General features: G+C 44.0%; 2 protein-coding genes across 2 annotated transcripts in view; both read left to right on the top strand.

Annotated features, from left to right (window-relative positions):
• The window catches only part of LOC139409689 (rabphilin-3A-like), a 33258-nt gene extending 29086 nt beyond the window's left edge, over nucleotides 1-4172 (top strand). The window contains exons 15-17 of the mRNA XM_071155096.1: nucleotides 2549-2630; nucleotides 2765-2861; nucleotides 3039-4172. Coding sequence (XP_071011197.1) covers nucleotides 2549-2630; nucleotides 2765-2861; nucleotides 3039-3175 — 316 coding nt within the window. The 3' untranslated portion in view covers nucleotides 3176-4172. The remainder of the gene's footprint in view (nucleotides 1-2548; nucleotides 2631-2764; nucleotides 2862-3038) is intronic.
• Nucleotides 4173-13442: 9270 nt separating this feature from the next.
• The window catches only part of LOC139408833 (tetratricopeptide repeat protein 28-like), a 92155-nt gene continuing 78221 nt past the window's right edge, over nucleotides 13443-27376 (top strand). The window contains exons 1-2 of the mRNA XM_071153199.1: nucleotides 13443-13699; nucleotides 15009-15377. Coding sequence (XP_071009300.1) covers nucleotides 13670-13699; nucleotides 15009-15377 — 399 coding nt within the window. The 5' untranslated portion in view covers nucleotides 13443-13669. The remainder of the gene's footprint in view (nucleotides 13700-15008; nucleotides 15378-27376) is intronic.

Raw genomic sequence — 27376 nt, 5'->3', positions numbered from 1 at the left:
GGGGTTGAGATCTGGAGACTGGCTAGGCCACTCCAGGACCTTGAAATGCTTCTTACGAAGCCACTCCTTCGTTGCCCGGGCGGTGTGTTTGGGATCATTGTCATGCTGAAAGACCCAGCCACGTTTCATCTTCAATGCCCTTGCTGATGGAAGGAGGTTTTCACTCAAAATCTCACGATACATTACCCCATTCATTCTTTCCTTTACACGGATCAGTCGTCCTGGTCCCTTTGCAGAAAAACAGCCCCAAAGCATGATGTTTCCACCCCCATGCTTCACAGTAGGTATGGTGTTCTTTGGATGCAACTCAGCATTCTTTGTCCTCCAAACACGACGAGTTGAGTTTTAACAAAAAGTTATGACATTATGACATATGACATTCTCCCAATTTTCTTCTGGATCATCCAAATGCTCTCTAGCAAACTTCAGACGGGCCTGGACATGTACTGGCTTAAGCAGGGGGACACGTCTGGCACTGCAGGATTTGAGTCCCTGGCGGCGTAGTGTGTTACTGATGGTAGGCTTTTGTTACTTTGGTCCCAGCTCTCTGCAGGTCATTCACTAGGTCCCCCCGTGTGGTTCTGGGATTTTTGTGATCATTTTGACCCCACGGGGTGAGATCTTGCGTGGAGCCCCAGATCGAGGGAGATTATCAGTGGTCTTGTATGTCTTCCCTTTCCTAATAATTGCTCCCACAGTTGATTTCTTCAAACCAAGGTTGCTTACCTATTGCAGATTCAGTCTTCCCAGCCTGGTGCAGGTCTACAATTTTGTTTCTGGTGTCCTTTGACAGATCTTTGGTCTTGGCCATAGTGGAGTTTGGAGTGTGACTGTTTGAGGTTGTGGACAGGTGTCTTTTATACTGATAACAAGTTCAAACAGGTGCCATTAATACAGGTAACGAGTGGAGGACAGAGGAGCGTCTTAAAGAAGAAGTTACAGGTCTGTGAGAGCCAGAAATCTTGCTTGTTTGTAGGTGGGGAGAACAAGTATTTGATACACTGCCGATTTTGCAGGTTTTCCTACTTACAAAGCATGTAGAGGTCTGTAATTTTTATCATAGGTACACTTCAACTGTGAGAGACGGAATCAAAAAATCCAGAAAATCACATTGTATGATTTTGCAGGGATTTTGGCCCACTCCTCCATACAGACCTTCTCCAGATCCTTCAGGTTTCGGGGCTGTCGCTGGGCAATACAGACTTTCAGCTCCCTCCAAAGATTTTCTATTGGGTTCAGGTCTGGAGACTGGCTAGGCCTGGCTGTGTGTTTCGGGTCATTGTCATGCTGGAAGACACAGCCACGACCCATCTTCAATGCTCTTACTGGGGGAAGGAGGTTCTCGCGATACATGGCCCCATCCATCCTCCCCTCAATACGGTGCAGTCGTCCTGTCCCCTTTGCAGAAAAGCATCCCCAAAGAATAATGTTTCCACAACCATGCTTCACGGTTGGGATGATGTTCTTGGGGTTGTACTCATCCTTATTCTTCCTCCAAACACGGCGAGTGGAGTTTAGACCAAAAAGCTAGATTTTTGTCTCATCAGACCACATGACCTTCTCCCATTCCTCCTCTGGATCATCCAGATGATCATTGGCAAACTTCAGACGGGCCTGGACATGCGCTGGCTTGAGCAGGGGGACCTTGCATGCGCTGCAGGATTTTAATCCATGACGGCGTAGTGTGTTACTAATGGTTTTCTTTGCGACTGTGGTCCCAGCTCTCTTCAGGTCATTGACCAGGTCCTGTCGTGTAGTTCTGGGCTGATCCCTCACCTTCCTCATGATCATTGATGCCCCACGAGGTGAGATCTTGCATGGAGCCCCAGACCAAGCGTGATTGACCGTCATCTTGAACTTCTTCCATTTTCTAATAATTGCGCCAACAGTTGTTGCCTTCTCACCAAGCTGCTTGCCTATTGTCCTGTAGCCCATCCCAGCCTTGTGCAGGTCTACAATTTTATCCCTGCCTGATGTCCTTACACAGCTCTCTGGTCTTGGCCATTGTGGAGAGGTTGGAGTCTGTTTGATTGAGTGTGTGGACAGGTGTCTTTTATACAGGTAACGAGTTCAAACAGGTGCAGTTAATACAGGTAATGAGTGGAGAACAGGAGGGCTTCTTAAAGAAAGACTAACAGGTCTGTGAGAGCCAGAATTCTTACTGGTTGGTAGGTGATCAAATACTTATGTCATGCAATAAAACACAAATTAATTACTTAAAAATCATACAATGTGATTCTCTGCATTTTTGTTTTAGATTCAGTATCTCACAGTTGAAGTGTACCTATGATAAAAATTACAGACCTCTACATGCTTTGTAAGTAGGAAAACCTGCAAAATCGGCAGTGTATCAAGTACTTGTTCTCCCCACTGTATATTTATATATAACTACCTTGATTGCTGATGTTCACCTTCCTCTTCTATGACCCTGTCCTACAGCCTTAAACATTTGATGAACGGATGGACGGGTGGATGGACGGATGGCTAGATTGATTGGTTGGTTGATTGAATGTGGATTGATTCTCTCTCCTGTGATTGTGACCTGCAGCTTCCTGAAACCAGACATGGGGAAGAAAGCCAAGAACAAGACTCAGATAAAAAAGAAGACGCTGAACCCAGAGTTCAACGAGGTTAATGTCCCCTCATATATATCAATAACAACACAATATCAGGTTCCAGGCCATTGTTTTATTAATACAGAGTGTAATGGCGGTCTGGGTCTTTGCACTGAGCATGGAGTGTGATGGCTGAAGTTGTGTTGCAGGAGTTCAGCTATGAGATCAAACATGGTGAGCTGGCCAAGAAGAGCCTGGACATCTCAGTCTGGGACTATGACATGGGAACATCCAATGATTTCATTGGTGAGTTGGGATTTTGACATGGGGCAAATCCAGCATTTTCATTGGTCAGTTGAGAAATCCAACGATTTCATTGGGGAGTTCAGTAACGATGGCAGAATGAATGTACTTTCAATGTTTAGCAAACTATATTGTGCACTTTTAAAGCTGACTTTAAAGTAAAAACCTTCTCCCCTTCAGGAGGGTGCCAGCTGGGCATCACAGCCAAGGGGGAATGTCTGAAGCACTGGTACGAATGTCTGAAGAACAAAGACAAGAAGATTGAGCGCTGGCACGTCCTCCTAGATGACAACACCGTTAAAGACACGGACGACTAAGTCACGACCTCTTCTTCCTCTTCTCCTCCTCCCTAGATTCATCCACCCCAGGCTGTTTCTAACTTCCTCTCAAATATATTATTTTGTCTTCCATTCTTGGTCTTCCTACTTTTAGTAATGTGAACCTGAATTAGCAGCAAATTAATCTGTTTTTACAACTTCTTTCTTCATGTGCTGACAGAATGCTTATTGTATGCATGTACTCATCAACACAGTGTTTACAGTGAAACAAAAAGAACTGCAACACATTATATAGATTACATTATGTAGATGACATCGTCTCTGACCCCCACCCTGGATTGTGCTGTACAGAGTTATGGCATGGTCATAATCTGTGTTCTATACTTCTATACTGTGCTCTTATGACATGGTCATAATCTGTGTTCTATACTTCTATACTGTGCTCTCATGACATGGTCATAATCTGTATTCTATACTTCTATACTTTGCTCTAAGGACATGGTCATACTCTGTATTATATACTTCTATACTGTGCTCTTATGACATGGTCATAATCTGTGTCCTATACTTCTATACTGTGCTCTTATGACATGGCCATAATCTGTGTTCTATGCTTCTATACTGTGCCCTTACGACATGGTCATAATCTGTGTTCTATACTTCTATACTGTGCTCTTATGACATGGTCATAATCTGTGTTCTATACTTCTATACTGTGCTCTCATGACATGGTCATAATCTCTATTCTATACTTCTATACCGTAACTGCAGGGTACTAGGGTTTGCTCTGACAAAGCATCATCTTCAAGTGGTACTGTATGTACAAACAGTTTGTTAAAAGGAGGATATGATGGATGTTACGGAACATATATTGATGTTATTTATGTATGAAGATGTTTACATAGTTAGTATTAGCTGTTTATGTTGATAACATGTCATGTTATTGAAGCATTAGCTCGCCTAAGAACCATGGGATATCATAGAAACCTGGAATGCACTGATTTAGATATTGCTCTCTATTTCTTTCTTTCTCTATCTATCTGTTTGTCTGTTTCTCTCTCTCTCTGTCTGTCTCTCTGTCTCTCTATCTCTGTCTGTCTCTATATCACTGTCTGTCTCTATATCACTGTCTGTCTCTCTATCACTGTCTGTCTCTCTATCTCTGTCTGTCTCTCTATCTCTGTCTGTCTCTCTCTCTCTGTCTGTCTCTCTGTCTCTCTATCACTGTCTGTCTCTCTATCACTGTCTGTCTCTCTATCACTGTCTGTCTCTCTATTTCTGTCTGTCTCTCTCTCTCTCTCTAGCTCTCTATCACTGTCTGTCTCTCTATCTCTGTCTATCTCTCTACCTCTGTCTGTCTCTCTATCTCTGTCTGTCTCTCTCTAGCTCTCTCTCTCGCGGAGAACAAAGAAATTACTCCAAGCCTGATGAAATACTAAACAATTATGTCGACATGGTCATATTGCACTGCACTGCATTTTACTGTGACAGACAGATAACAAATGCGCACAAAATACATGCTGAGCGTGAGCCCTGTCTTGATCATGTGACGTATACATTGATCTGTAGTAGGTTTGATTGCTAGACATTCTCAAATGTGAAATCATCTCTGATAGTGTATGTTAAACAGTAATGCAATATAAAGTAAAATAAAATATGAAAGCTGTAAAGGTCTGTTGTAATGAACTTGAATATGAAATTTATTTTCAAGTACAGAATAAAGTTGCAGATGTTTTGTGGCTATACTACATACACATTATGTACAGTATTTGCCTTCTGCTGCTGTTCATACTCACACTCTTGGGAGAGAGCATGCAAAGGATTAATGCATAAACATTCTGTGAAATTCCCTCATTTTATAGCAGCATCTGTGACATGGAAGGATGTTTTTGTGAATCAGGTGAGGTTGTGAATCAGTTGAGGTTTGAGAACCAGCGGTCTGAGTAGACAAGCAGTGGGAGACAGGTGGACTTTGGCTCTCTTGATAGACCTATTATTAGGGGTGGCAGGTAGCCTAGTGGTTAGAGTGTTGGGCCAGTAACCGAAAGGTTGCTGGATTGAATCCCCAAGCTGACAAGGTAAACATCTGTTTTTTCTTCCCCTGAACAAAGCAGTTAACCCAATGTTCCCCGGTAGGCCGTCATTGTAAATAAGAATTTGTTCTTAACTAAATAAAGGTAAAACAGTATTGAATCTCTTCTTCAATGGACCTGTTGGCCCAGACATCTGTCACTTTAGACTTGAACTCCACTGTGTACCTTGCAGTATAGACTTATTTATTTTACTAGGCAAGTCAGTTAATAAGAAATTCTTATTTACAATGACGGCCTATACCAGCCAACGCTGGGCCAATTGTGCGTCGCCCTATGGAACTCCCAATCTCGGCCAGTTGTGATACAGACTGGATTCGAACCAGGGTGTCTGTAGTGACACCACCAGCACTGAGATGGAGCACCTTAGACCGCTGCGCCACTCAGGAGCTATACCATCACCCACTGCAAAAAAAGGGTGCTTTGTGTTCTATATACAGTATAACTTTTTTGTAGGCCATACAGTGCATTCAGAAAATATTCAGACCCCTTGACTTTTTCAACATTTTGTTAAGTAACAACTTTATTCTAAAATTGATTACATTGCTTATTTTTTCTCATCAATCTACACACACTACCCCATAATGACAAAGCAAAAACAGGTTTTTGGAATTGTTTACAAATGTATTAAAAATAAAAAATAATGAAATATCACATTTACATAAGTATTCAGACCCTTTACTCAGCACTTTGTTGAAGCACCTTTGGCAACGATTACAGCCTTGAGTCTTCTTGGTATATGATGCTACAGGCTTGGCACACCTGCATTTGGGGAGTTTCTCTCATACTTCTCTGCAGATCCTCTCAAGCTCTGTCAGGTTGGATGGGGAGCGTCTCTGAACAGCTATTTTCAGGTTTCACCAGAGAAGTTCGATCGGGTTCAAGTCCGGGCTCTGGCTGGGCCACTCAAGGACATTCAGAGACTTGTCCCGAAACTGTATGCTTAGGGTCGTTGTCCTGTTGGAAGGTGAATCTTCGCACCAGTCTGAGGTCCTGAGCGCGCTGGAGCAGGTTTCCATCAAGGATCTCTCTGTACTTTGCTCTGTTCATCTTTCCCTCAAACCTGACTAATCTCCCAGTCCCTGCCACTGAAAAACATCCCCACAGCATGATGCTGCCACCACCATGCTTCACCGTAGGGATAGTACCAGGTTTCCTCCAGACGTGACGCTTGGCATTAAGGCCAAAGTGTTCAATCCTGGTTTCATCAGACCAGAAAATCTTGTTTCTCATTGTCTGAGTCCTTTAGATGCCTTTTGGAAAGTGGGCTGTCATGTGCCTTTTACTGAGAAGTGGCTTCCGTCTGGCCACTCTACCATAAAGACCTGACTGGTGGTGTGCTGCAGAGATGGTTGTCCTTCTGGAAGGTTCTCCTATCTCCACAGAGGAACTCTGGAACTCTGTCAAAGTGACCATTGGGTTCTTGGTCACCTCCCTGACCAAGGCCCTTCTCCCCTGATTGCTCAGAATCCTGTCTAGGAGCTCTACGGACAATTCCTTCGACCTCATGGCTTGTTTTTTTCTCTGACATGCACTGTCAACTTTGGGACCTTATATAGACAGGTGTGTGCCTTTTCCAAATCATGTCCAATCAATTGAATTTACCACAGGTGGACTCCAATCAAGTTGTAAAAACATCTCAAGGATGATCAATGGATCAATGGAACCTGAGCTCAATTTCGAGTCTCATAGCAAAGGGTAATGTAATTCTGTTTTTATTTGTAATAAATTAGCAAAATTCTAAAAAAAACTGTTTTCGATTTATCATTATGGGGTTTTGTGTGTAGATTGATGAGGAAATGTTTTTTTATTTTAATACATTTTAGAACAACGCTGTAAGGTAAAAGAAAAATAGAAAAGGGAAGGGGTCTGAATACTTTGCGAATGCACTGTATATGAAGAGATCCGTAGAACCCTTTTTCGTTCCATATATAGCACCATTTCTTCTACACAATAAAAACAAATGGTTCTATAATCTATACCGTGTAAAATACTTTTTTTTGTCCCTTTTTGGTGCTATACGGAACCCTTTTTTAAGGTTCTGGACTATAATTACCTCCAACAAGACACAGCTTCCTCCGACATAACAGTCAAACCCATCACCCCTCCTCCCCAGGTTTCTGACCGTCCTGGTAAACGGTTTAATGTAAGTCCACTGTTGTACTGTAAACTCTGTGTGCTTCCGTTAGCTCTCGAACGGTTACCCTGCGCGCAGCCGTTGAAGAAGCCTCTGAGATACACACAAAGACAAGGGTGGACAGGAGGCACTGGGCGTTGTTGATGAGGAAGATGGTTATGATGCCAGGTCATCGGCATTCCAGAATCCTCTCAGAGACGGTGGTGATAGTTCAAGGTTGGTGACCCAGGTGCACCAAAACGTGGTTTCATCATGCCTGGAACACTTTGGTGCAGCTCAGTGAACAAGGTGGCAACCTATGAGGATTTAGGTAGGTGGTTGGTGTTGTATCCAACATGTTCCCTTCTCAGATTCGGTTCCCCTTTTAATAATATTATCTAGTTTATAATTGTATGAGGTATTAAAACTAGAATGTGATTGATGATGATAATTCATGTGCCCATTAGTTTTTCCTCTGTTTTACTTCACAAAATTTCAGTTAGCCTAACCTGGTCTCTTGTTGTTGTTGCGGCTGTTGCTGACTATCTCTTGCCTGTCTTCCTGTGACAGGTGTGTTTGCACAGACAGACTTTGCTGCAGGGAGCATGACCAGTGTCAGGACACCATCCTGTCATTCGAGGCCAACTGTGGAGTCTTCAACAAAAACGCACTCTTAAATGTTGTTTTTTTGACATCATTGTAAGCCTGCCACACACTATACCATACATTTATTAAACATAAGAATGAGTGCGAGTTTTTGTCACAACCCGGCTCGTGGGAAGTGACAAAGAGCTCTTATAGGACAAGGGCACAAATAATAATATAATAATAATCAATAATTTTGCTCTTTATTTATCCATCTTACATATAAAACCATGTGAGTAACTCACCACAAGTTAATGAGAAGGGTGTGCTTGAAAATATGCACATAACTCTGCAACGTTGGGTTGTATTGGAGAGAGTCTCAGTCTTTTTCCACACACAGTATGTGCCTGTATTTAGTTTTCATGCTAGTGAGGGCCGAGAATCCACTCTCACATAGATACATGGTTGCAAAGGGCATCAGTGTCTTAACAGCACGATTTGCCAAGGCAGGATACCCTGAGCGCAGCACAATCCAGAAATCTGGCAGTGGCTTCTGATTAAATTCAATTTTCACAGAACCGCTTGTTGCAATTTCGATGAGGCTCTGTTTTTCAGATATCGGTAAGTGGACTAAAGGCAGGGCATGAAAGGGATAATCAATCCAGTTGTTTGTGTCATCAGTTTCGGGAAAGTAACTACATAATTGCGCACTCAACTCACTCAGGTGCTTCGCTATACCACATTTGACATTGTCCGTAAGCTTGAGTTCATTTGTACACAGAAAAAATAGAAATGGTGGAAAGACCTGTGTGTTGTCCTTGTTAATGCAGACAGGGAAGAGCTCCAACTTCTTAATCATAGCCTCAATTTTGTCCCTGCACATTGAATATAGTTTGGGAGAGTCCCTGTAATCCTAGATTCAGATAATTCAGGCGAGAAAAAACATCACCCAGATTGGCCAGTCATGTGAGAAATTGGTCATCATGCAAGCGGTCAGACAAGTAAAATTATGGTCAGTAAAAAAACGTGCCAATACTTTGCCCCTTGATAACCAGCACACTTCTGTATGTTTTAAAAGCGTCGCCTGGTTGCTGCCCATATCATTGCAATGTGCAGAAAAGAGTTCAGGGGCCTTGCTTTAACAAAGTTAACCATTTTCACTCCAGTGTCCAAAACATCTTTCAAGCTATCAGACATTCTCATGGCAGCAAGAGCCTCTCGGTGGAAGCTGCAGTGTACCCAAGTGGCATCGGGAGCAACTGCTTGCATGTGCGTTACCACTCCGCTATGTTTCCCTGTCATGGCTTTTACGCCATCAGTACAGATACCAACACATCTTGACCACCAAAGTCCATTTGATGTCACAAAGCTGTCCAGTACTTTAAAAATATCCTCTCCTGTTGTCCTGTTTCCAGTGGTTTGCAGAAGAGGATGTCTTCCTTAATTGACCCCCCCCCCCCCCCCCCCCCATAGAATTCACTGGCTTGTATGCGAAGCAGTACTTGTTTCAAAACATCTCCTGCCATGTCACTGATGTGTCGTGAAACAGTGTTGTTTGATGAAGGAATTGTCTTTATCGTTTTTTTGGCCTTTTCCCCCAGCATTGTTCCAGCCATACCCGCGGCAGCAGGAAGAAGTAAGTCCTCCACAATATTATGTGGCTTGCCTGTCCTAGCCACTCTGTAGCTCACCATATAAGACGCTTCTAGCCCCTTCTTATTAACGGTATATGTTACTTTTATTCATGTCTTATACTCAAGTCGTCTCAATTCACGCTCAAAAAAACTCCCGTGGCTTATTTTTCAAATGGGCATTTCTTGGTTCTAAATGCCTGCACAAGAGTGAAGGTTTCATTGAGTTGTGAGATAGTACTTATGCACATACAACACACTGTGGCTGAAGAAAGGCACTGCTCCCAATATAAGTGAACCACAAATCAATGTAGTTCTCATCATATTTGTGCCTCTTCGATGGTCCAAGTCCATATGTCTGTTGTCCGGTGCTTTCCTGGGTAAGGGGGCAGTAGCTCTTTGGCTGCATCAGATTCCTAAAGTGTCCATGCTAGCTGGGCTAACAACAAATGTAGAATTACTGATGCTAGCATTGGATGTGCTCGTGGAAGCAGAACAACTTGTGTAGTCGAAAGAGGCAGGTGTAGTACTGCTGGTAGTAGCAGTACTACCAGTAGAGCTGGTATGTCTCTGTGGACGCAGGCCTCACTTTTTTTAACCAGGTTTTCCTGTGTCTACCCTTCTCAATGGCAAGGCTGTGCTCACCGAGCCTGTACTTTGTCAAGGTTTTTTTCTAAGGTTTTGATCAGTAACCATGGTTAAATAGTTAGCCACGGTGTACTGTCAATTTAGGGCCAGATAGCACTGCATTTTACTCTGTGCTTGTGCTTGTGTTTCCCAATAAGTAATGTAGTTTTGTTTTGACTGTCTCGTAATTTGGTTTATTCTGATTGATTGGATGTTCTGGTCCTGAGGCTTCAGTGTGTTATTAGAACAGGTTTGTGAACTCTTTTCTTTGCTCAGCTCTTGGCATTGCAGGGCTTGGTAATGATATGAGAGGGGGGTCACTGTATTTTAGTTCCAAAACTTAATTGCACTTTTTTTAGTTTTTATTATTAGTGGACATTGGCCTAATTCTGCCCTGCATGCATTGTTTGTAGTTTTCCTCTGGACATGTAGGACATTCTTACAGAACTCTGCATACAGGGTTTCGATTGGGTGTTTGTCCAATTGGGTTAAATCTTGTTTAGCAAGTGAACCCCGCATCTTGCTGCCATAAAGTGAAATTGGTTCAATGACACATTGAATTAGTTTGAGCCGAATTCTGTTACTGTGAATCTCATTAGGAAGCTTCTGCCTTTTTCTCTGAAAATACCTTCCTTCTTTTTTTCCTTCTCTCTATTCACATAAGCCTTATATAATATATATATATATATATATATATATATATATATATATATATATATATATATATATAATTATACTTATATAATGATACAGTTCAGGCTATTATTGTGTTAACATTTGTGTTGTTGTGTAGAGGTTCCACAGGTGTTTGCTGGGGGCTGAGGACAGTATTGAAAGCACTTGCACATCTAGCTCTGAATCTACTGATAGCTAGTTATTGAGGAAACAATGTACTTTCTATGCCTGTGATATGTGGTTTTGATAGCTATCTTAAGATGAATACACTGTGTAAGTGGCTCTGGATAAGAGCGTCTGCTAAATGACTCAAATGTTAATGCATATCAGACGTGGTGGGATATAAACCTTCTTTAAACTGCTGAAGTTGAACTGCTTTGACTTCTCCCACCGACCACAGTGCTCTCAGAGGAACTGCTTTGGCTTCTCCCACCGACCACAGTGCTCTCAGAGGAACTGCTTTGACTTCTCCCACCGACCACAGTGCTCTCAGAGGAACTGCTTTGGCTTCTCCCACCGACCACAGTGCTCTCAGAGGAACTGCTTTGGCTTCTCCCACCGACCACAGTGCTCTCACAGGAACTGCTTTGGCTTCTCTCACCGACCACAGTGCTCTCAGAGGAACTGCTTTGGCTTCTCCCACCGACCACAGTGCTCTCAGAGGAACTGCTTTGGCATGTGAGCGACGACGACTACCTCACTCACGTTTCTTCACGAAGTGCTTCATGCAACATACAATGTCAACTGGAATAGAGTCTGATCCTAACCCATTCCTCTCCGTTGCAGGTGTCAACAGGATGAGCTGTCTCTGTGTGCTGCGGTCCATCCTTCCAGCCTCTCAAACTCCAACCACCCGGACCCTGACCTAGAGGAGGATGGCATGGTTGACAACACCACCCCCATCTCCTACTCCTCCTCCACCTTCACCTCTCCTTATGTTCCCACCCCCAACACTCCCTCCAGTAGACCTCACCACAGGGGGTCAGAGTGGACCGTCAGGCCCAGTAACTTCAGCTGTCCCGTACAATAATATTTGTCACATTCTGTCACATTTAAACACATTGTGTGTACAGGGTCAGACAGTGAAGCACAGCCCTACTAGTTGTGTTAGCAGTTGTCGCTTAATGTTTGATGAAACATATGGCAGTAGAAGTACTGTAGATCAGTTGGGCAGCAGTGGGAGTGTGCTTAAGTGTCTGTCTGGAGCTCATGTTACTAGTATATGTTCTCGTCTTCTGTCCGCTCTAGACTGTCCGAGGGTCTATGGAACAATATGTTCTCCTCTCCTGTCCTCTCCAGACTGTCTGAGGGTCTGGTTCAACAGAAGGAGTTGTCTGGGGTTCAGTCTGTCTTGCTGGAGCACGTCTCTCTGTCGTGCATCACAGTACAGCCACAGGACTGCACACAGGGGACACGGTCGGGAAACTACACACTCACAGACACACACACACTGCACACATGCTGTCTCTCTCGCACAGCACGCACACACGGGAGTTTGTAACCGTCTGTCTCCTTGCCTACAGCTGTTCAGCTGCTCTGGTAAAACCCTCTCCCACTCTGCTTGAGCAGCAGAGGAAGACTGGTGGAGACATCGAGGAGCCAATCTTTAGGGCCCTGGACAACATGTCAGGAGGGCCAACTGACGGGCCCAACACCAAGAACTACACAAGCTCCGCCTCAGGATGACAAAACCCAACGTGCACTAGACCAGGAAGCGCAAACAATGTGCTTTAGTAGGCGATGCAGTGCCAATGTGATGTGGTGGTGCCTGCTCTATTTAGGCACACCATTTATTTGATTTGATTCAATTCGTTTATTAGTCATATGCACAGGGTACAGTGAAGTTCTTAAGCCCCCGAGCTCCAACAGTGCAGGTCAAAAAGAGATGTACAAATACATATATTTCCTCACCCAGGCATATGAATACTAACATAGTAGTTGTACAGTAAATAGTGATAGTAGTGTCAGGGGCTGTTGTGGAGGGAAGACCATGTTTCAAGTCTATAGTGTACAAAACGGTTTATTTTCAACCACTGTCTGCACTCAGCATTCATGACTGTAACTTAACCACTGTAAGTTGTACATTGATGTTACTAGTATAAGAAAACACATAGTTGTCAAATACAAACAGTGTTTGGATGTCCTGTTTTTATTTATTATGTCATTGACATTTTAGCAATTTCTTAAATGTACCCCAAAATAAGGCATAACCAGAATATGTTACTGAAATGCAGAGGGGATGTTGTCTGTATTGTCTTTTTCTAGATTTCTTCTTCATTTGTTTATCACCCTTTGATTCAAGGCCATTGTGCAATCGACTTTTGAGTAAACTGCACCTTGTGTATGTTTATTTACTAAGAGGGTTGCAGAAAGTAATGATCTATTACCAAAATGCTGTAGGAACAATACCCACAGCTCCACAATGGAATGAATAGCTGCTAGGTAACTCAACCCCTCTCTGATGTCACCACGAGTAACTGAGACCTGGAGACCGACTGGAGCTTGCATCCGTGGAGCTCGAGCCTACCGAGACACGCCTCCACCGGCCACAAATTCCGTTACTCGGGGAAAAACGGATTTGACAACATGGCGCACTTTCTGGGAAATAACTTTAGTTAGTTCGCGACCGGTAGAGTGGGAATATCGCATGATTGTTCACTTTTTTGAGGTCCATGAAAACAGAATGGTTGGAGTTCCTTCCTACTACATTGTTGTGTGAGATCGCACTGTTTCTCTGTCCTGTTTGGGAAGCGGACTGCATGGGATGAAAGTTTTAAGTTGCTGCCGCTGAGTATAAAACTAGGACAGGATGGAGAAACATCGACCGAAGAAAGAAAGGGTAAATATAACTCAATGACCAAAAAAAAAAAATGTTTATTTTACAAAGCAGAGACTATGGGCTATATATCTCGCTGCATTATAGGCTGGCTAACCCATCAACATCAACCAAAGCGCTTTGATGATGCGTTTGATGTTGTGTCCAAGTGACGCAGCTATTCAGCCCATGCCGCGCTAGTATGTAGCACATTGCATTTCATAGCAATTTAGTGGAAAATAAAAGAGGCCATGTTACAGTATTACTTTAATAATAAGACAAGATACAAATGTAACATTCTTTTTTACAGGTGGTGTGTTACTTGGGTGACAAAGAGCACGTGGTGGTTGAATCTTTAGTGTGTCTCTCTCGCTCTCTTTGTCAGAGGAGGTCCCTGGTTTCATTCTCTCAGGAATGTGTTTCTCCCTGCTGACCTGGGCTGAGCTGGGAGGGGGGGGGGAGGGACATGGAAGTGGTGTGTGTGTGTGTGTGCGTAAGTGTGTATGCATGTGAGTGTGTGTGCTTGTGAAGAGGGTGTTATTGTACTACTGTTCCAACAAAACAGTTTTGACTAATGCATACAAGCCTATTGGCTGTATACACAGGTTGAAAAGCTTCTCTCGCTCACTCTCTCTCTGTCTCTTTCGCTCTCTCTCTGTGTCTCTCTGTCTATCTCTCTCTCTCTCTGTGTATTCTCAGTGGAAACTTCCTACTGTGTGAGTTAGTGCTCCAATCAGCTGTTTGGACAGATAAAGCCACTGGGACTGTGTGTGTGTGTGTGTGTGTGTGTGTGTGTGTGTGTGTGTGTGTGTGTGTGTGTGTGTCTGTGTGTGTGTGTGTGTGTGTGTGTGTGTGTGTGTGTGTGTGTGTGTGTGTGTGTGTGTGTGTGAGAGAGAGCGAGCGATAATGACAGCCTTGGTGTAAGTCATTCTGAAAGGACAAATCTGGCAACAGCAGATCAGGGAGGGAAGCAGCTTTTCTAAGTTGAGGCAACAGAGGGCTAACCTCAACGTACACGCACACAGTCTTGTACAGCTAACCTTGTGGGGACACACAATTCAGTACCATTCAAAAATCTTACCCTAACCTTAACCCTAAAACCTAAACCTGACCCGCAAGAATAGTTAAACACACACACACACAATATCAAATGCAGATATAAATATTGCTTTAATGTTTTGGTGGAACAGATTAGAATCTCAGATGTTTATCAACATGGTTCTCTGGACTGTAAAATGACTTTAATGTTGAGAAAAATGTGTCTGATTGAATGAAAAGATAACTGACCACTCTTCCCCACATTTCTCTTCTTCCTCCTCCCTCTCCATCTCAGTTCTCACTCTTCGGCCCTCGCTCTTCTACCCGAGCCACCAACCCTCCTTCTTCCTCCTCTTCGTCCTCTACCTCTGCTCGCCCCATCCCTCCCCCTCTCTGCCAGACAGACCCTCATCCTTGCATCCCTCCCGGGCCAACAATCCTTTCTAAGGCAGAGTTTCTGGAGGCAGTACGTCGCAGTAACCAGGCATGCCAACGGGGGCAGTACAGCCTGGCAGTGCAGCTCTACGGGGAGGCCCTGTCTGCTGACCCTCAGAACTGCATCCTGTACAGTAACCGCTCTGCGGCCCTTCTCCACCTGGGACAGTACCAGACCGCCCTGGACGACGCCCTCAAAGCCCGCCTGCTTAACCCCAAATGGCCCAAGGTAGGACTGGCTTTATTCAAGTCTATACTAGCACATACACATACATACACAGCCGCTAAACAAATGAGAGTCAGTGAGTGAGTGAGTGAGTGAGTGAGTGAGTGAGTGAGTGAGTGAGTGAGTGAGTGAGTGAGTCAGGGGTCTTTGTAAGGAGTCAGAACCTAGAAAGGCTTTTCCAGGCTGGCTCTGTTATCTCTCTCTCTCTGGGTCTGGGCCAGCTCCACTCCACTTCCCCTCTCTATACTGAAGAGAATAGACGGAAGCTGCTTCTGGGTGTGTGTGTCGTAGCAGTGGTCCTGCTGCTGTATTCTCTGTGGGTCAGTGTGAAGGTCAGCTGTAATGAACTACCGCTCTGAGAACGTTGCTTACCTCAGCCTGCCCTCCCTCTCTTTTCCTTTCCTTCTGCTCTCTTGTATTTTCTTCCCTCTTTCTGTCAGCCTCCCTTCCTCCGGTCGCCAATCCGCTGCACCCCTGTCGACTTCTGTGTTGGCACAGCAGGCTACACACACACACACACACACACACACACACACACACACACACACACACACACACACACACACACACACACACACACACACACACACACGGTAGAGTTGGGTATGGGAGCTGAGAGGCAACAGGGAAAACAGAAGCAAGGGGCACAAAAGCATAGTGAATAGAGGTGTGTGTGTTGTGTGTGTGTAAGGCGCACAGACGTTGTTTTTCTTGTTTTTTCTCGTCTTTCTCTCCTTTTGTCGGTGTGTTTCGTGCTCCGCTTTAACTGGTCTTTGTCTCTTTGTCATTTAGATGGAGCCGTGTCGCAGGAGTGAAAAGCCTTGGAGTGTTTTTCTCCCATACAACCTTCCTGTTTTCTGTCTGGAGCTCTTTGCTGTATGGGAGTTACCCTCTCCTCTTTCAGCCTTCACTGGGTTTCTGTATAGTTGTTGCTAGGCAGATTGGCATATTGAAAGAGGCTTTTTCACTTACAGGTGCATTGAGCACCCAGGGTTCACAGTGGTGAGAAACTAAGTAGCCCAACTTAAACCTTATATGCCTCTTGATTTCAATGGACAGATGGATGGAGCTTAGAAAGACCATGCAGTTTGAAAAAAAAGGCTCTTTCTGATGGATTATTGACTGACTTTTCTGTCTATACTGGTCCTTTCTCACCAACCCTGGCACCAACCCTGGCTCTGTTGTTCTGGAAATCTCTCTCTCTCTCTCTCTCTCTGAGATGTTAAGCTCTCCAAACCATACCATGTTCAGCTCTTTAATTCAGTCATGGTCCCTATGAAAGGCTTTGAAGTGGTCAGTCTGTCACTACAGATTTACATATGAAGGCCCATATGTACCCTGAAAGGTCTGCCTCGTGAGACTAACCCTCTGGGAGTGTGTTTGGTTGGACATGTTCCCGTGTAGCTTTCACCTTTTTGAAGCAGCTTTCAGGCCCACAAACATCAAAACGCCACAACTATTTAGGTTGGGCAGTGATGTTGCATCATAAACACTAGAGGGCAGTATTACGTCATGTACAGAAATCCCTTTCTCACATGACACACAATCACACATCAAATATAATCCTGTATATAAAACCCACAAAATGCACCATTCATGCAAATAATTCTAAATCCCAATTCAGGTCAAGGGTACACGATACAGGCTTTGAATAAAACAGTTATGGGCACTGAATTGGTGTAGGCCTAAATGCATATGATTGGTCGTTAGTTGTGTGCGTGCTGGGGTTTAAAAAAAATGCATGCACTCCTAAACATTTAGTTCCGCATGCAACAGAACGCTTAATGAAAAACAGCATCCTCTCCTTCTCCTCTCCTATTAAAAGACTAACACCAGATGATGACAGTTTGCAGCCTCTCATCCGTGAGAGTGTGATAACGTGATGAAAAGCGCACATCATCAGCATCTATTTCCTGCTGTCACACGCACACTAATGCACGCACACACACGCACCCCTCTAATGAGCCTCAGTGCGGGCTAGCACTATAGTGGGCTTAATTGGTTGTTATTAATTGGGAGATGTTCTTACACACTTGCGCGCACGCACACAACACACACACACACACACACACACACACACACATACAGACATCTGCTCACACACAGCCAGAGCCTACCAACTCTGCTTTCTCAGCGAAGCACCCCAATCCCTCCTCTCTGCCCACCTTTCTCTCTTTCTCTCCCACTCACACAGTTGGGTTCCTTTGTAGAGTGGCAGTGTGGAGGAAGGAGACATTTGGAGAGAGGGATGGATTGGTCATTAAGGGGGGGGGGGGGGGGGGGGGGAATGAGACGTGAGGAGAGAGGTGGATAAATGTGAGAGAGTAAAAGTGGAAGAGAACGCGAGGTGGAATACAAGTTGTTATTAAACAGTGGTTATGTTGTGTTGGATAATTATAACCTTTGTGTTTCAGTGGCCTTCATACAGAGTGTGAGAGGGTTTACACTTCTGAATGTATTGTCAGCTGGAAAGGGTTTGGGCTTTAGTTTTAATCCTGACCATAAGCCCAGTTGTACACCAGTCTCTCTACAGCAGCTTTTCCCAGCGTTCCCATTTCAGCAGCCCAGAGGAATGCAGCCAGTGTCCCATATTCTCTGTTTTGGAATTCTGTTCTCTGTGGTGGATTTGGGAATTCCCCCGGTACCTCAGCCTTTTCCGGGAAGCTTCTGGAATAAGAATCTGTGTTCTTCTAAAAGGAGATTGGTGCTGGTGCTGCCATAATAGAGAGAGGGGAAGAGGGGGTGGAGAGAGGGGGAGAGAGATCAGTATGTAGCCGCTAATAACTGGGTGTGTGAGTCTATTTCCAGGCGAGGATTAATGAACAATCACATATGATGGGTAATTAAAGGGAAGGAGTATGAGGGGCCCTGTGCGGTGTGTGTTTGTGCGTCTGTGCGTGTGTCTGTGCGCCTGTGTGTTTTTGGTTTTACTATCCTTGTGGGGACCAGACAAGCTTGTGAGCTTGTGTGGCCTACCACTTCGCGGCTGAGCCATTGTTTCTCCTAGATGTTTCTACTTCACAATACACAAATGTGAAGGGGTGTCCACATACTCTTGTATATATAGTGTATGAGACTATCAGTGTTGTGGTCTAGCTTTCGGGTATATATATATATATATATATATATATATATAAACTTAATTACATCTGTAATCAATAGTCAAGCCTCACAATTTCACAAATTCTGCTGTTTTTAAAGGCTTTATACTTTGTTTTTGTTATTCCAGCCTCTGATATTATGTATCATTTATTTAGGGTTGTTTACACTTTTCCAAATTGTCCGAAAAATGATATGTCTAATAATAATAATAGCCTCCTTTTTCCTTGACCTCCTTCTTATTGTTATTATTACTATTATTATTATGATCATCATTATAATAAGAAGAAATGTCATTATCATTAGTAGGCTTAGTATAGCAGCCTTAGATAACCACCAGCTGTAGAGCTGTAGGCCTGAGAGCCTGTCCTGTCTTAGTATTGTAACTTACTTAAGCCTACAGTATATTTCAACAGTTATATAGGCTACTGTATCAATCAATCATTCATTTGTTCATGTCATCACGCAGCATAGAAGGCAGTCATGATTTGAAATGCCTTTCAAGCATTTTAGTTTTCAAATAAAATAACAACTCAGCCACTGAATAAATAACAAACCGTTCCATTTCTGAAATTGCATTCGCGTTTCTGCCGTAATGAAGGCTTTACAAAAAAACGGAATCTCTGGTAAAGCTTATCATTAATTTAACGTTGTTTACATTGTTCCAAACGGGTCCGAAAAATTATATTGAAATCTATTGAAATCTAGCAGCACCTGTTTGGCGCACATCATATGCAAGCAGGGCCTTACCTTCATTTTCTTGATCTTTGTTATTTTCCACAACGGGTCAAATGTATTCCCCACATCTGACTTCCCCTTTAACTTCTGAGCAATTAGTAAACATTCCCCTGTTTTGAGGTTATCCATTTTTGCTGTCATGTGTTACGGTGTTCTGAGTTTATTGATGTGATTATGCTATAGGTCAGGCCCTATTGGTCGCATGCATTTGATGCATACACGTGTCACGTAAAGAGGGCAAGGGTTGAGGGAACAGGGAATGTTTTTCCTAAACAAATGAGGGATTTCGGTAGCAGAACTTTTCAGTCAGAAATGGGTGTAATTATGTTGCAGCTTCAGCAACACGGACAGAGGGCTGTTGATGTTCTGTGGTGGTCACTGCAGGAGAGAGAGAGAGAGAGGGAGGGGAGAGAGAGAGAGAGAGAGAGAGAGAGAGAGAGAGAGAGAGAGAGAGAGAGAGAGAGAGAGGGGAAAGAGAGAGAGAGAGAGAGGGAGGAGAGAGAGAGCGAGAGAGAGAGAGAGAGAGAGAGAGAGAGAGAGAGAGGGAGGAGAGAGAGAGAGAGAGAGAGAGAGAGAGGGAGGGGAGAGAGAGAGAGAGAGGGGAAAGAGAGAAAGAGAAAGAGAGAGAGAGAGAGAGAGAGGGGGAAGAGAGAGAGAGAGAGGGGAAAGAGAGAGAGAGAGAGAGAGAGAGAGAGGGAGAGAAAATGTGCTAGTCACTCATTTTTTTATTTATATCAAAGCAAGTCTGAGTCCCGGCACAATCAAATCAGTTGCGGTCGGACTCCCTCTAGTCATTTGTTTGTCTTAATTATTTCATCAAACAGTTCCCTTAAAGAATCAGACATGCTCAGTGCATATAGTTGATTTTGTTAAAATACATACGTAGGATGTGTCTATATATGGAAAAATACAAGTTTAAAAAGAACGGACGACTTTTGGTCGACAAATATTTTTTTTAGTTGTGGACAGTCCTAGGATCAATCTAAAGTCAAGGACACCATTCTATCTCCTACACTGGCGATATACAGTGCCTTGCGAAAGTATTCGGCCCCCTTGAACTTTGCGACCTTTTGCCACATTTCAGGCTTCAAACATAAAGATATAAAACTGTATTTTTTTGTGAAGAATCAACAACAAGTGGGACACAATCATGAAGTGGAACGACATTTATTGGATATTTCAAACTGTTTTAACAAATCAAAAACTGAAAAATTGGGCGTGCAAAATTATTCAGCCCCTTTACTTTCAGTGCAGCAAACTCTCTCCAGAAGTTCAGGGAGGATCTCTGAATGATCCAATGTTGACCTAAATGACTAATGATGATAAATACAATCCACCTGTGTGTAATCAAGTCTCCGTATAAATGCACATGCACTGTGATAGTCTCAGAGGTCAGTTAAAAGCGCAGAGAGCATCATGAAGAACAAGGAACACACCAGGCAGGTCCGAGATACTGTTGTGAAGAAGTTTAAAGCCGGATTTGGATACAAAAAGATTTCCCAAGCTTTAAACATCCCAAGGAGCACTGTGCAAGCGATAATATTGAAATGGAAGGAGTATCAGACCACTGCAAATCTACCAAGACCTGGCCGTCCCTCTAAACTTTCAGCTCATACAAGGAGAAGACTGATCAGAGATGCAGCCAAGAGGCCCATGATCACTCTGGATGAACTGCAGAGATCTACAGCTGAGGTGGGAGACTCTGTCCATAGGACAACAATCAGTCATATATTGCACAAATCTGGACTTTATGGAAGAGTGGCAAGAAGAAAGCCATTTCTTAAAGATATCCATAAAAAGTGTTGTTTAAAGTTTGCCACAAGCCACCTGGGAGACACACCAAACATGTGGAAGAAGGTGCTCTGGTCAGATGAAACCAAAATTGAACTTTTTGGCAACAATGCAAAACGTTATGTTTGGCGTAAAAGCAACACAGCTGAACACACCATCCCCACTGTCAAACATGGTGGTGGCAGCATCATGGTTTGGGCCTGCTTTTCTTCAGCAGGGACAGGGAAGATGGTTAAAATTGATGGGAAGATGGATGGAGCCAAATACAGGACCATTCTGGAAAAAAACCTGATGGAAAAGACCTGAGACTGGGACGGAGATTTGTCTTCCAACAAGACAATGATCCAAAACATAAAGCAAAATCTACATTGGAATGGTTTAAAAATAAACATATCCAGGTGTTAGAATGGCCAAGTCAAAGTCCAGACCTGAATCCAATCGAGAATCTGTGGAAAGAACTGAAAACTGCTGTTCACAAATGCTCTCCATCCAACCTCACTGAGCTCGAGCTGTTTTGCAAGGAGGAATGGGAAAAAATGTCAGTCTCTCGATGTGCAAAACTGATAGAGACATACCCCAAGCGACTTACAGCTGTAATCGCAGCAAAAGGTGGCGCTACAAAGTATTAACTTAAGGGGGCTGAATAATTTTGCACGCCCAATTCTTCAGTTTTTGATTTGTTAAAAATGTTTGAAATATCCAATAAATGTTGTTCCACTTCATGATTGTGTCCCACTTGTTGTTGGTTCTTCACAAAAAAATACAGTTTTATATCTTTATGTTTGAAGCCTGAAATGTGGCAAAAGGTTGCAAAGTTCAAGGGGGCCGAATACTTTCGCAAGGCACTGTAGATCACCACTGTCCCCTCAGGGGCTAACACACACCGACACGCACACACTCTTCAGCCCATTTGCGTCAGATCAGAGGAATCAGCTGTTGGTAGCTGATCATTATTGGAAATATGCAGGTCTCTACACACAACGTTTGTACTTGCCGATATTTAGAATGTGTAGTTTAGCCACACGGAAGTCTGGAATAGACAGCAGGGAGAGAGTGGAGTGGGAGAGAGGTGGGGGGGGGTTGAGGGTTGAGGTCCTGATGTTGTTTTGGCTTGGAGAGAGACATGGGTGATTAAGAGAGGATAGAGAGAGAGAAAAATGGTGTGAGGGAGAAAGAAAGGGGGGGGGGTGTCGAGAGAGACACCACCGCTAGTAACATAAGGATCATATCTGGCCAAATAACACAAAATAAATAATGTATCAGAAAATAGTACTTCTATTCGGAGTAACCACTACTCTAGGAAAGGGATCATTTAATGTTTCCATGCTTTTTGCCATGGTTATATGAAATAGTTAATATCTTGCTACTGCACATGCTTGCACCCACACACACACACACCTCCAGTATATTCCTGTCTGACTGTCGTATGGGGGGTATAAGTCGCCCATCTTTGTGTTTCCTTGGGGAACATCTGAAGGTCACGTTTGGCTAGCTAACACAACACATGCTTACATGTACTTACACACACACACACACACACACGCACACACACGCAAGCATTTCGCTTTACCCACTATAACATATACATATAACATATACACATGATTTGACACACACACACACACACTCCTTTTCTCTAATATCACAGTAGCAACAGAAAGTGTCAGAGAAAATCCAAGACTGTAGTAGTAGTCATGCATATTGGTGGAATGTGTCTGCACTACTTTTTGTCTTCCCATTTAACAGCTACCCGTTAGGGAAATATTTAATTGGTTTAACGGATCACATCAGATACATCAGTCTCCTCCAACATCGTCTGGGGGGAAAAAAAGTTTATCTTAAGTCTTTCAAGCTTCTCTTGAATCTCTTAATAATTAATTGATCGAAAAGTAATATCTGAATTTGAGATAAAGTGCGGCATTGACCATATCTGATCGGGAAAAACGCAGAACGTTCAATCCAATAATGCTTTAATTTCTGTCTAATTCCGCTCTCTTTCTCTCTCCCCCCTTTTTCTGTCCTCCCTTCTCTCTCTCTCTCTCTCTCTCTCTCTCTCTCTCTCTCTCTCTCTCTCTCTCTCTCTCTCCCTCTCTCTCTCTCTCTCTCTCTCTCTCTCTCTCTCTCTCACCCACCATACAGCCAGTTGGTGGCACATATGGAGATGGCACTGAGAGTTGCCAGGCTAGATTCCAGGCTAGACTGGGGTTTCTGCCAAACAGATGAGCCTCTGTAATTGTGTTTACTGTTTGGGAGTATTTGGAGTGTTTGGGGAAGAGGTACCGTTGAATGTGTTTTGTTTGCCTTGGGTTATTACGAGTTTGTCTGTCTGTCTCTCTGTCTGTCTGCTGAGATCTGTTTACTAGCTGCTAAAAACACACACACACACACACACACACACACACACACACACACACACACACACACACACACACACACACACACACACACACACACACACACACAGACACACACACACACACACACACACACACACACACACACACACACACACACACACACACACACACACACACACACACTACACACACACACACACCACACCACATACACACACACACACACACACACACACACACACACACACACACACACACACACACACAATAGTATGACATTAACTATCACAGCTTGTCTCTACTCTGTGTGTCTGTTCAGTCTGTGGATTTTTGTACTACCCTGTCCTCTCCTCTCAACCCTCAGGGTGTATCATCTCATTCATCCATTCCAGCAGGTATCTTTTCTCCTGTTCAGTTACAGTGTGGTGGTTACACATGTTTTCCCCCATACATGTTCCCCCATACATGTTCCCCCATATATGTTCCCCCATATATGTTCCCCCATACATGTTCCCCCATACATGTTCCCCCATACATGTTCCCCCATACATGTTCCCCCATATATGTTCCCCCATATATGTTCCCCCATACATGTTCCCCCATACATGTTCCCCCATACATGTTCCCCCATACATGTTCCCCCATACATGTTCCCCCACCTAGTTGAAATCCTGTAGATATGTTCAAGTTAATTGAAGACAAGTCGCACACACACACACACACACACACACACACACACACACACACACACACACACACACACACACACACACACACACACACTCAAAAGCACTAGTACCTAGAATCAGGCACTCCCAGTCAAGCTGTTGTAGTGCTCACTGCAGCCAACACACCTCAGAGCGGCTAAAGACACCTTGGCAGAGATGGATTTGGTGGCTCGAGATGTGTGCAACAAATTTTCATTCTGACATCACATTTTCATTCTAATGCGTGTGTGTGTGTGTGTGTGTGTGTGTGTGGTGTGTGTGTGGTGTGGTGTGTGTGTGTGTGTGTGTGTGTGTGTGTGTGGTGTGGTGTGTGTGTGTGCCCGCACGCGTGCGCCTTGTGGTGTGTGTGTTTTTGTTCTTGGAAAAGCTCCATGCAGTTAACCGTATTCATGAAAGAACTATGAGGTTGGCACCAGCCACAAGCATAAACAAATATCACACACACTGCATTATTGATTAGGCTGGGCAGCCAGGTCGCTAAAGATCCAAGGCGAAATTCAACGTCCGTCCAGGTACCCATGACGTCGGGAGATTACATAAAAACCGGCCACAACGGTGTGCGCTATAACCACCAAGTAGGCCTGTGGTTTGCTCGAGCTCTATGGAAGTAGGCCTGTTGTTTGCTCGAGCTCTATGGACGGATGGGTGTAAGCTGCGTGCTCCAGCGCCGAGGGTCGCTTGTCAATCCCACTCATAGGCACTGTTTTATTTTACCCTATCCCAAACCTTAACCCTTACCTTAACCATTCTGAATGAATGCCTAAACGTAACTTTCGAAATGTGACGTTTATGGACAAACGTTGGATTCTGAAGTGAGACTGTGAGAGTTTGTTGGACAGAGATTTAAGATCAACCCCCAGTCGTCCGTAGCTGTGTGTGTGCGTGTGTGTGAGTGTGAGAGAGAGAGATTGGCAGCAGAGAGAGGCCAGGTTTTTCTCTCTCTCTCTCCCTACAAGCTGTTGTCTAACTAGTGTACCCCCAATGCACAGGGGCTACAGTTCTGTCAGCTCAATGGAATACACCACTACACCTGTCATTATGAACTAGCTATTGGGTTATTACGAGTCTGTCTGTCTGTCTGTCTGTCTGTCTGTCTGTCTGTCTGTCTGTGTCTGTCTGTGTGTCTCTCTCTCTCACTCTCTCTCTCTCGCTCTCTCTCTCTGTCTGCTAGGATCTGGCTTCTAGCTCACTCACGCTCACACATGTGTGTGTGTGTGTTTCGCTGTGTGTTGGTCTTCACCTCCCGGCTCTCTCCACAAATTCATCTATGCCCCCCCCCCACCCCCCATATCTCTCTCTCTCTCTCTCTCTCTCACACACACACACCCCAATACACACAGGGGCTCCAGTTCTGTCAGCCCAACGGAATACACCACCACACCTGTCATTATGAACTAGCTCAGCAGACACCCGGTGTAGAATATTTTGGACTTGCTTGTCTTGTAATACCAAGAATGGTGCTGTGATCATGTGATGAGTATCTTTACCTCGAGATTTGTGTTTCCTGCCAGAGTTAATGCCAAGGCTTTAGCTCATTGGGCTAACCTGGTCTTGCAGATAGATTTAATTTCTGGAGTGCTCTACTACTCACTTCAACCACCACCTTCAGAAGAGCATGGCTGAAGTGGGCACTGTGGTGCTCGTGTGAATTTCCTTTTTCGGCTTCAGATCTGCCTACTTCTCACTTAAAACAGTTTTTATGTTTCATATTTGTGTCAATGCAGCAGAAAGCATGTCTCAATACCTTTCGCACAGCTGACGCAATCTCATGTGTTCCGAATTAACACCTTATGGACATTGTCAACAGTCATGTGACGTGTTTCAGTCCCAGACTTCTTATTGGAGCACTGCTGCTTTACATGTTACATACTAACACGCAGCCTGGAGACACACCAGGGATCTGTGTGTGTGTGTGTGTTTATGTGTGTACAGTGCCTTGCAAAAGTATTCATCCCCCCTGGCATTTTTCCTATTTTGTTGCATTACAACCTGTAATTAAATTGATTTTATTTGGATAGTCCAAATTGGTGACGTGAAATGAAAAAAAATACGTATTTCAAACAATTATTAAAAAATAAATAAATGGAAAAGTGATGCGTGCAAATGTATTCACCCCCTTTCCTATGAAGCCCCTAAATAAGATCTGGTGCAACCAATTACCTTCAGAAGTCACATAATTAGTTAAATAAAGTCCACCTGTGTGCAATCTAAGTGTCACATGATCTCAGTATATATACACCTGTTCTGAAAGGCCCCAGAGTCTGCAACACCACCAAGCAAGTGGCACCATGAAGACCAAGGATCTCTCCAAACAGGTCAGGGATAAAGTTGTGGAGAAGTACAGATCAGGGTTGGGTTATAAAAAAATATCCAAAACTTTGAACATCCCACGGAGCACCATTAAATCCATTATAAAAAAATGGAAAGAATATGGCACCACAATAAACCTGCCAAGAGAGGGCCGCCCACCAAAACTCACAGACCAAGCAAGGAGGGCATTGATCAGAGGCAACAAAGAGACCAAAGATAACCCTGAAGGAGCTGCAAAGCTCCACAGCGGAGACTGGAGAATCTGTCCATATGACCACTTTAAGCCGTACACTCCACAGAGCAGGGCTTTATGGAAGAATGGCCAAAAAAAGCCATTGCTTAAAGATAAAATAAGCAAACACGTTTAGTATTCGCCAAAAGCCCCCCCCCCCCCCCCAAAATCCATTTTAATTCCAGGTTGTAAGCCAACAAAATAGGAAAACTGCCAAGTGTGGTGAATACTTTCGCAAGCCACTGTACTTGTAGAATAGAGTACTGTACATGTACTGGTTCTATACTGTCCTCTCTCCTCTTCCCTCTCACCCTGTCTTATCCTCCCCTCTCATCCTGTCTTATCCCCTCCTCTCTCCTCTTATCCTCTCCTTTCCCCTCTCATCCTGTCTTATCCTCTCCCCTCTCATCCTGTCTTATCCTCCCCTCTCATCCTGTCTTATCCTCTTCTCTCCCCTCTCATCCTGTCTTATCCTCCCCTCTCATCCTGTCTTATCCTCTCCTTTCCCCTCTCATCCTGTCTTATCCTCTCCTCTCCCCTCTCATCCTGTCTTATCCTCTCCTCTCCCCTCTCATCCTGTCTTATCCTCTCCTTTCCCCTCTCATCCCGTCTTATCCTCTCCTCTCCCCTCTCATCCTGTCTTATCCTCCCCTCTCATCCTGTCTTATCCTCCCCTCTCATCCTGTCTTATCCTTTCATCCTGTCTTATCCTCTCCTCTCCCCTCTCATCCTGTCTTATTCTCTCCT

Source organism: Oncorhynchus clarkii, chromosome 5, assembly GCF_045791955.1.
Source record: "Oncorhynchus clarkii lewisi isolate Uvic-CL-2024 chromosome 5, UVic_Ocla_1.0, whole genome shotgun sequence".
NCBI lineage: Eukaryota > Metazoa > Chordata > Actinopteri > Salmoniformes > Salmonidae > Oncorhynchus > Oncorhynchus clarkii.
Note: the sequence above shows the minus strand (reverse complement) of the source record. Positions and strands in the feature narration are given on the sequence as shown.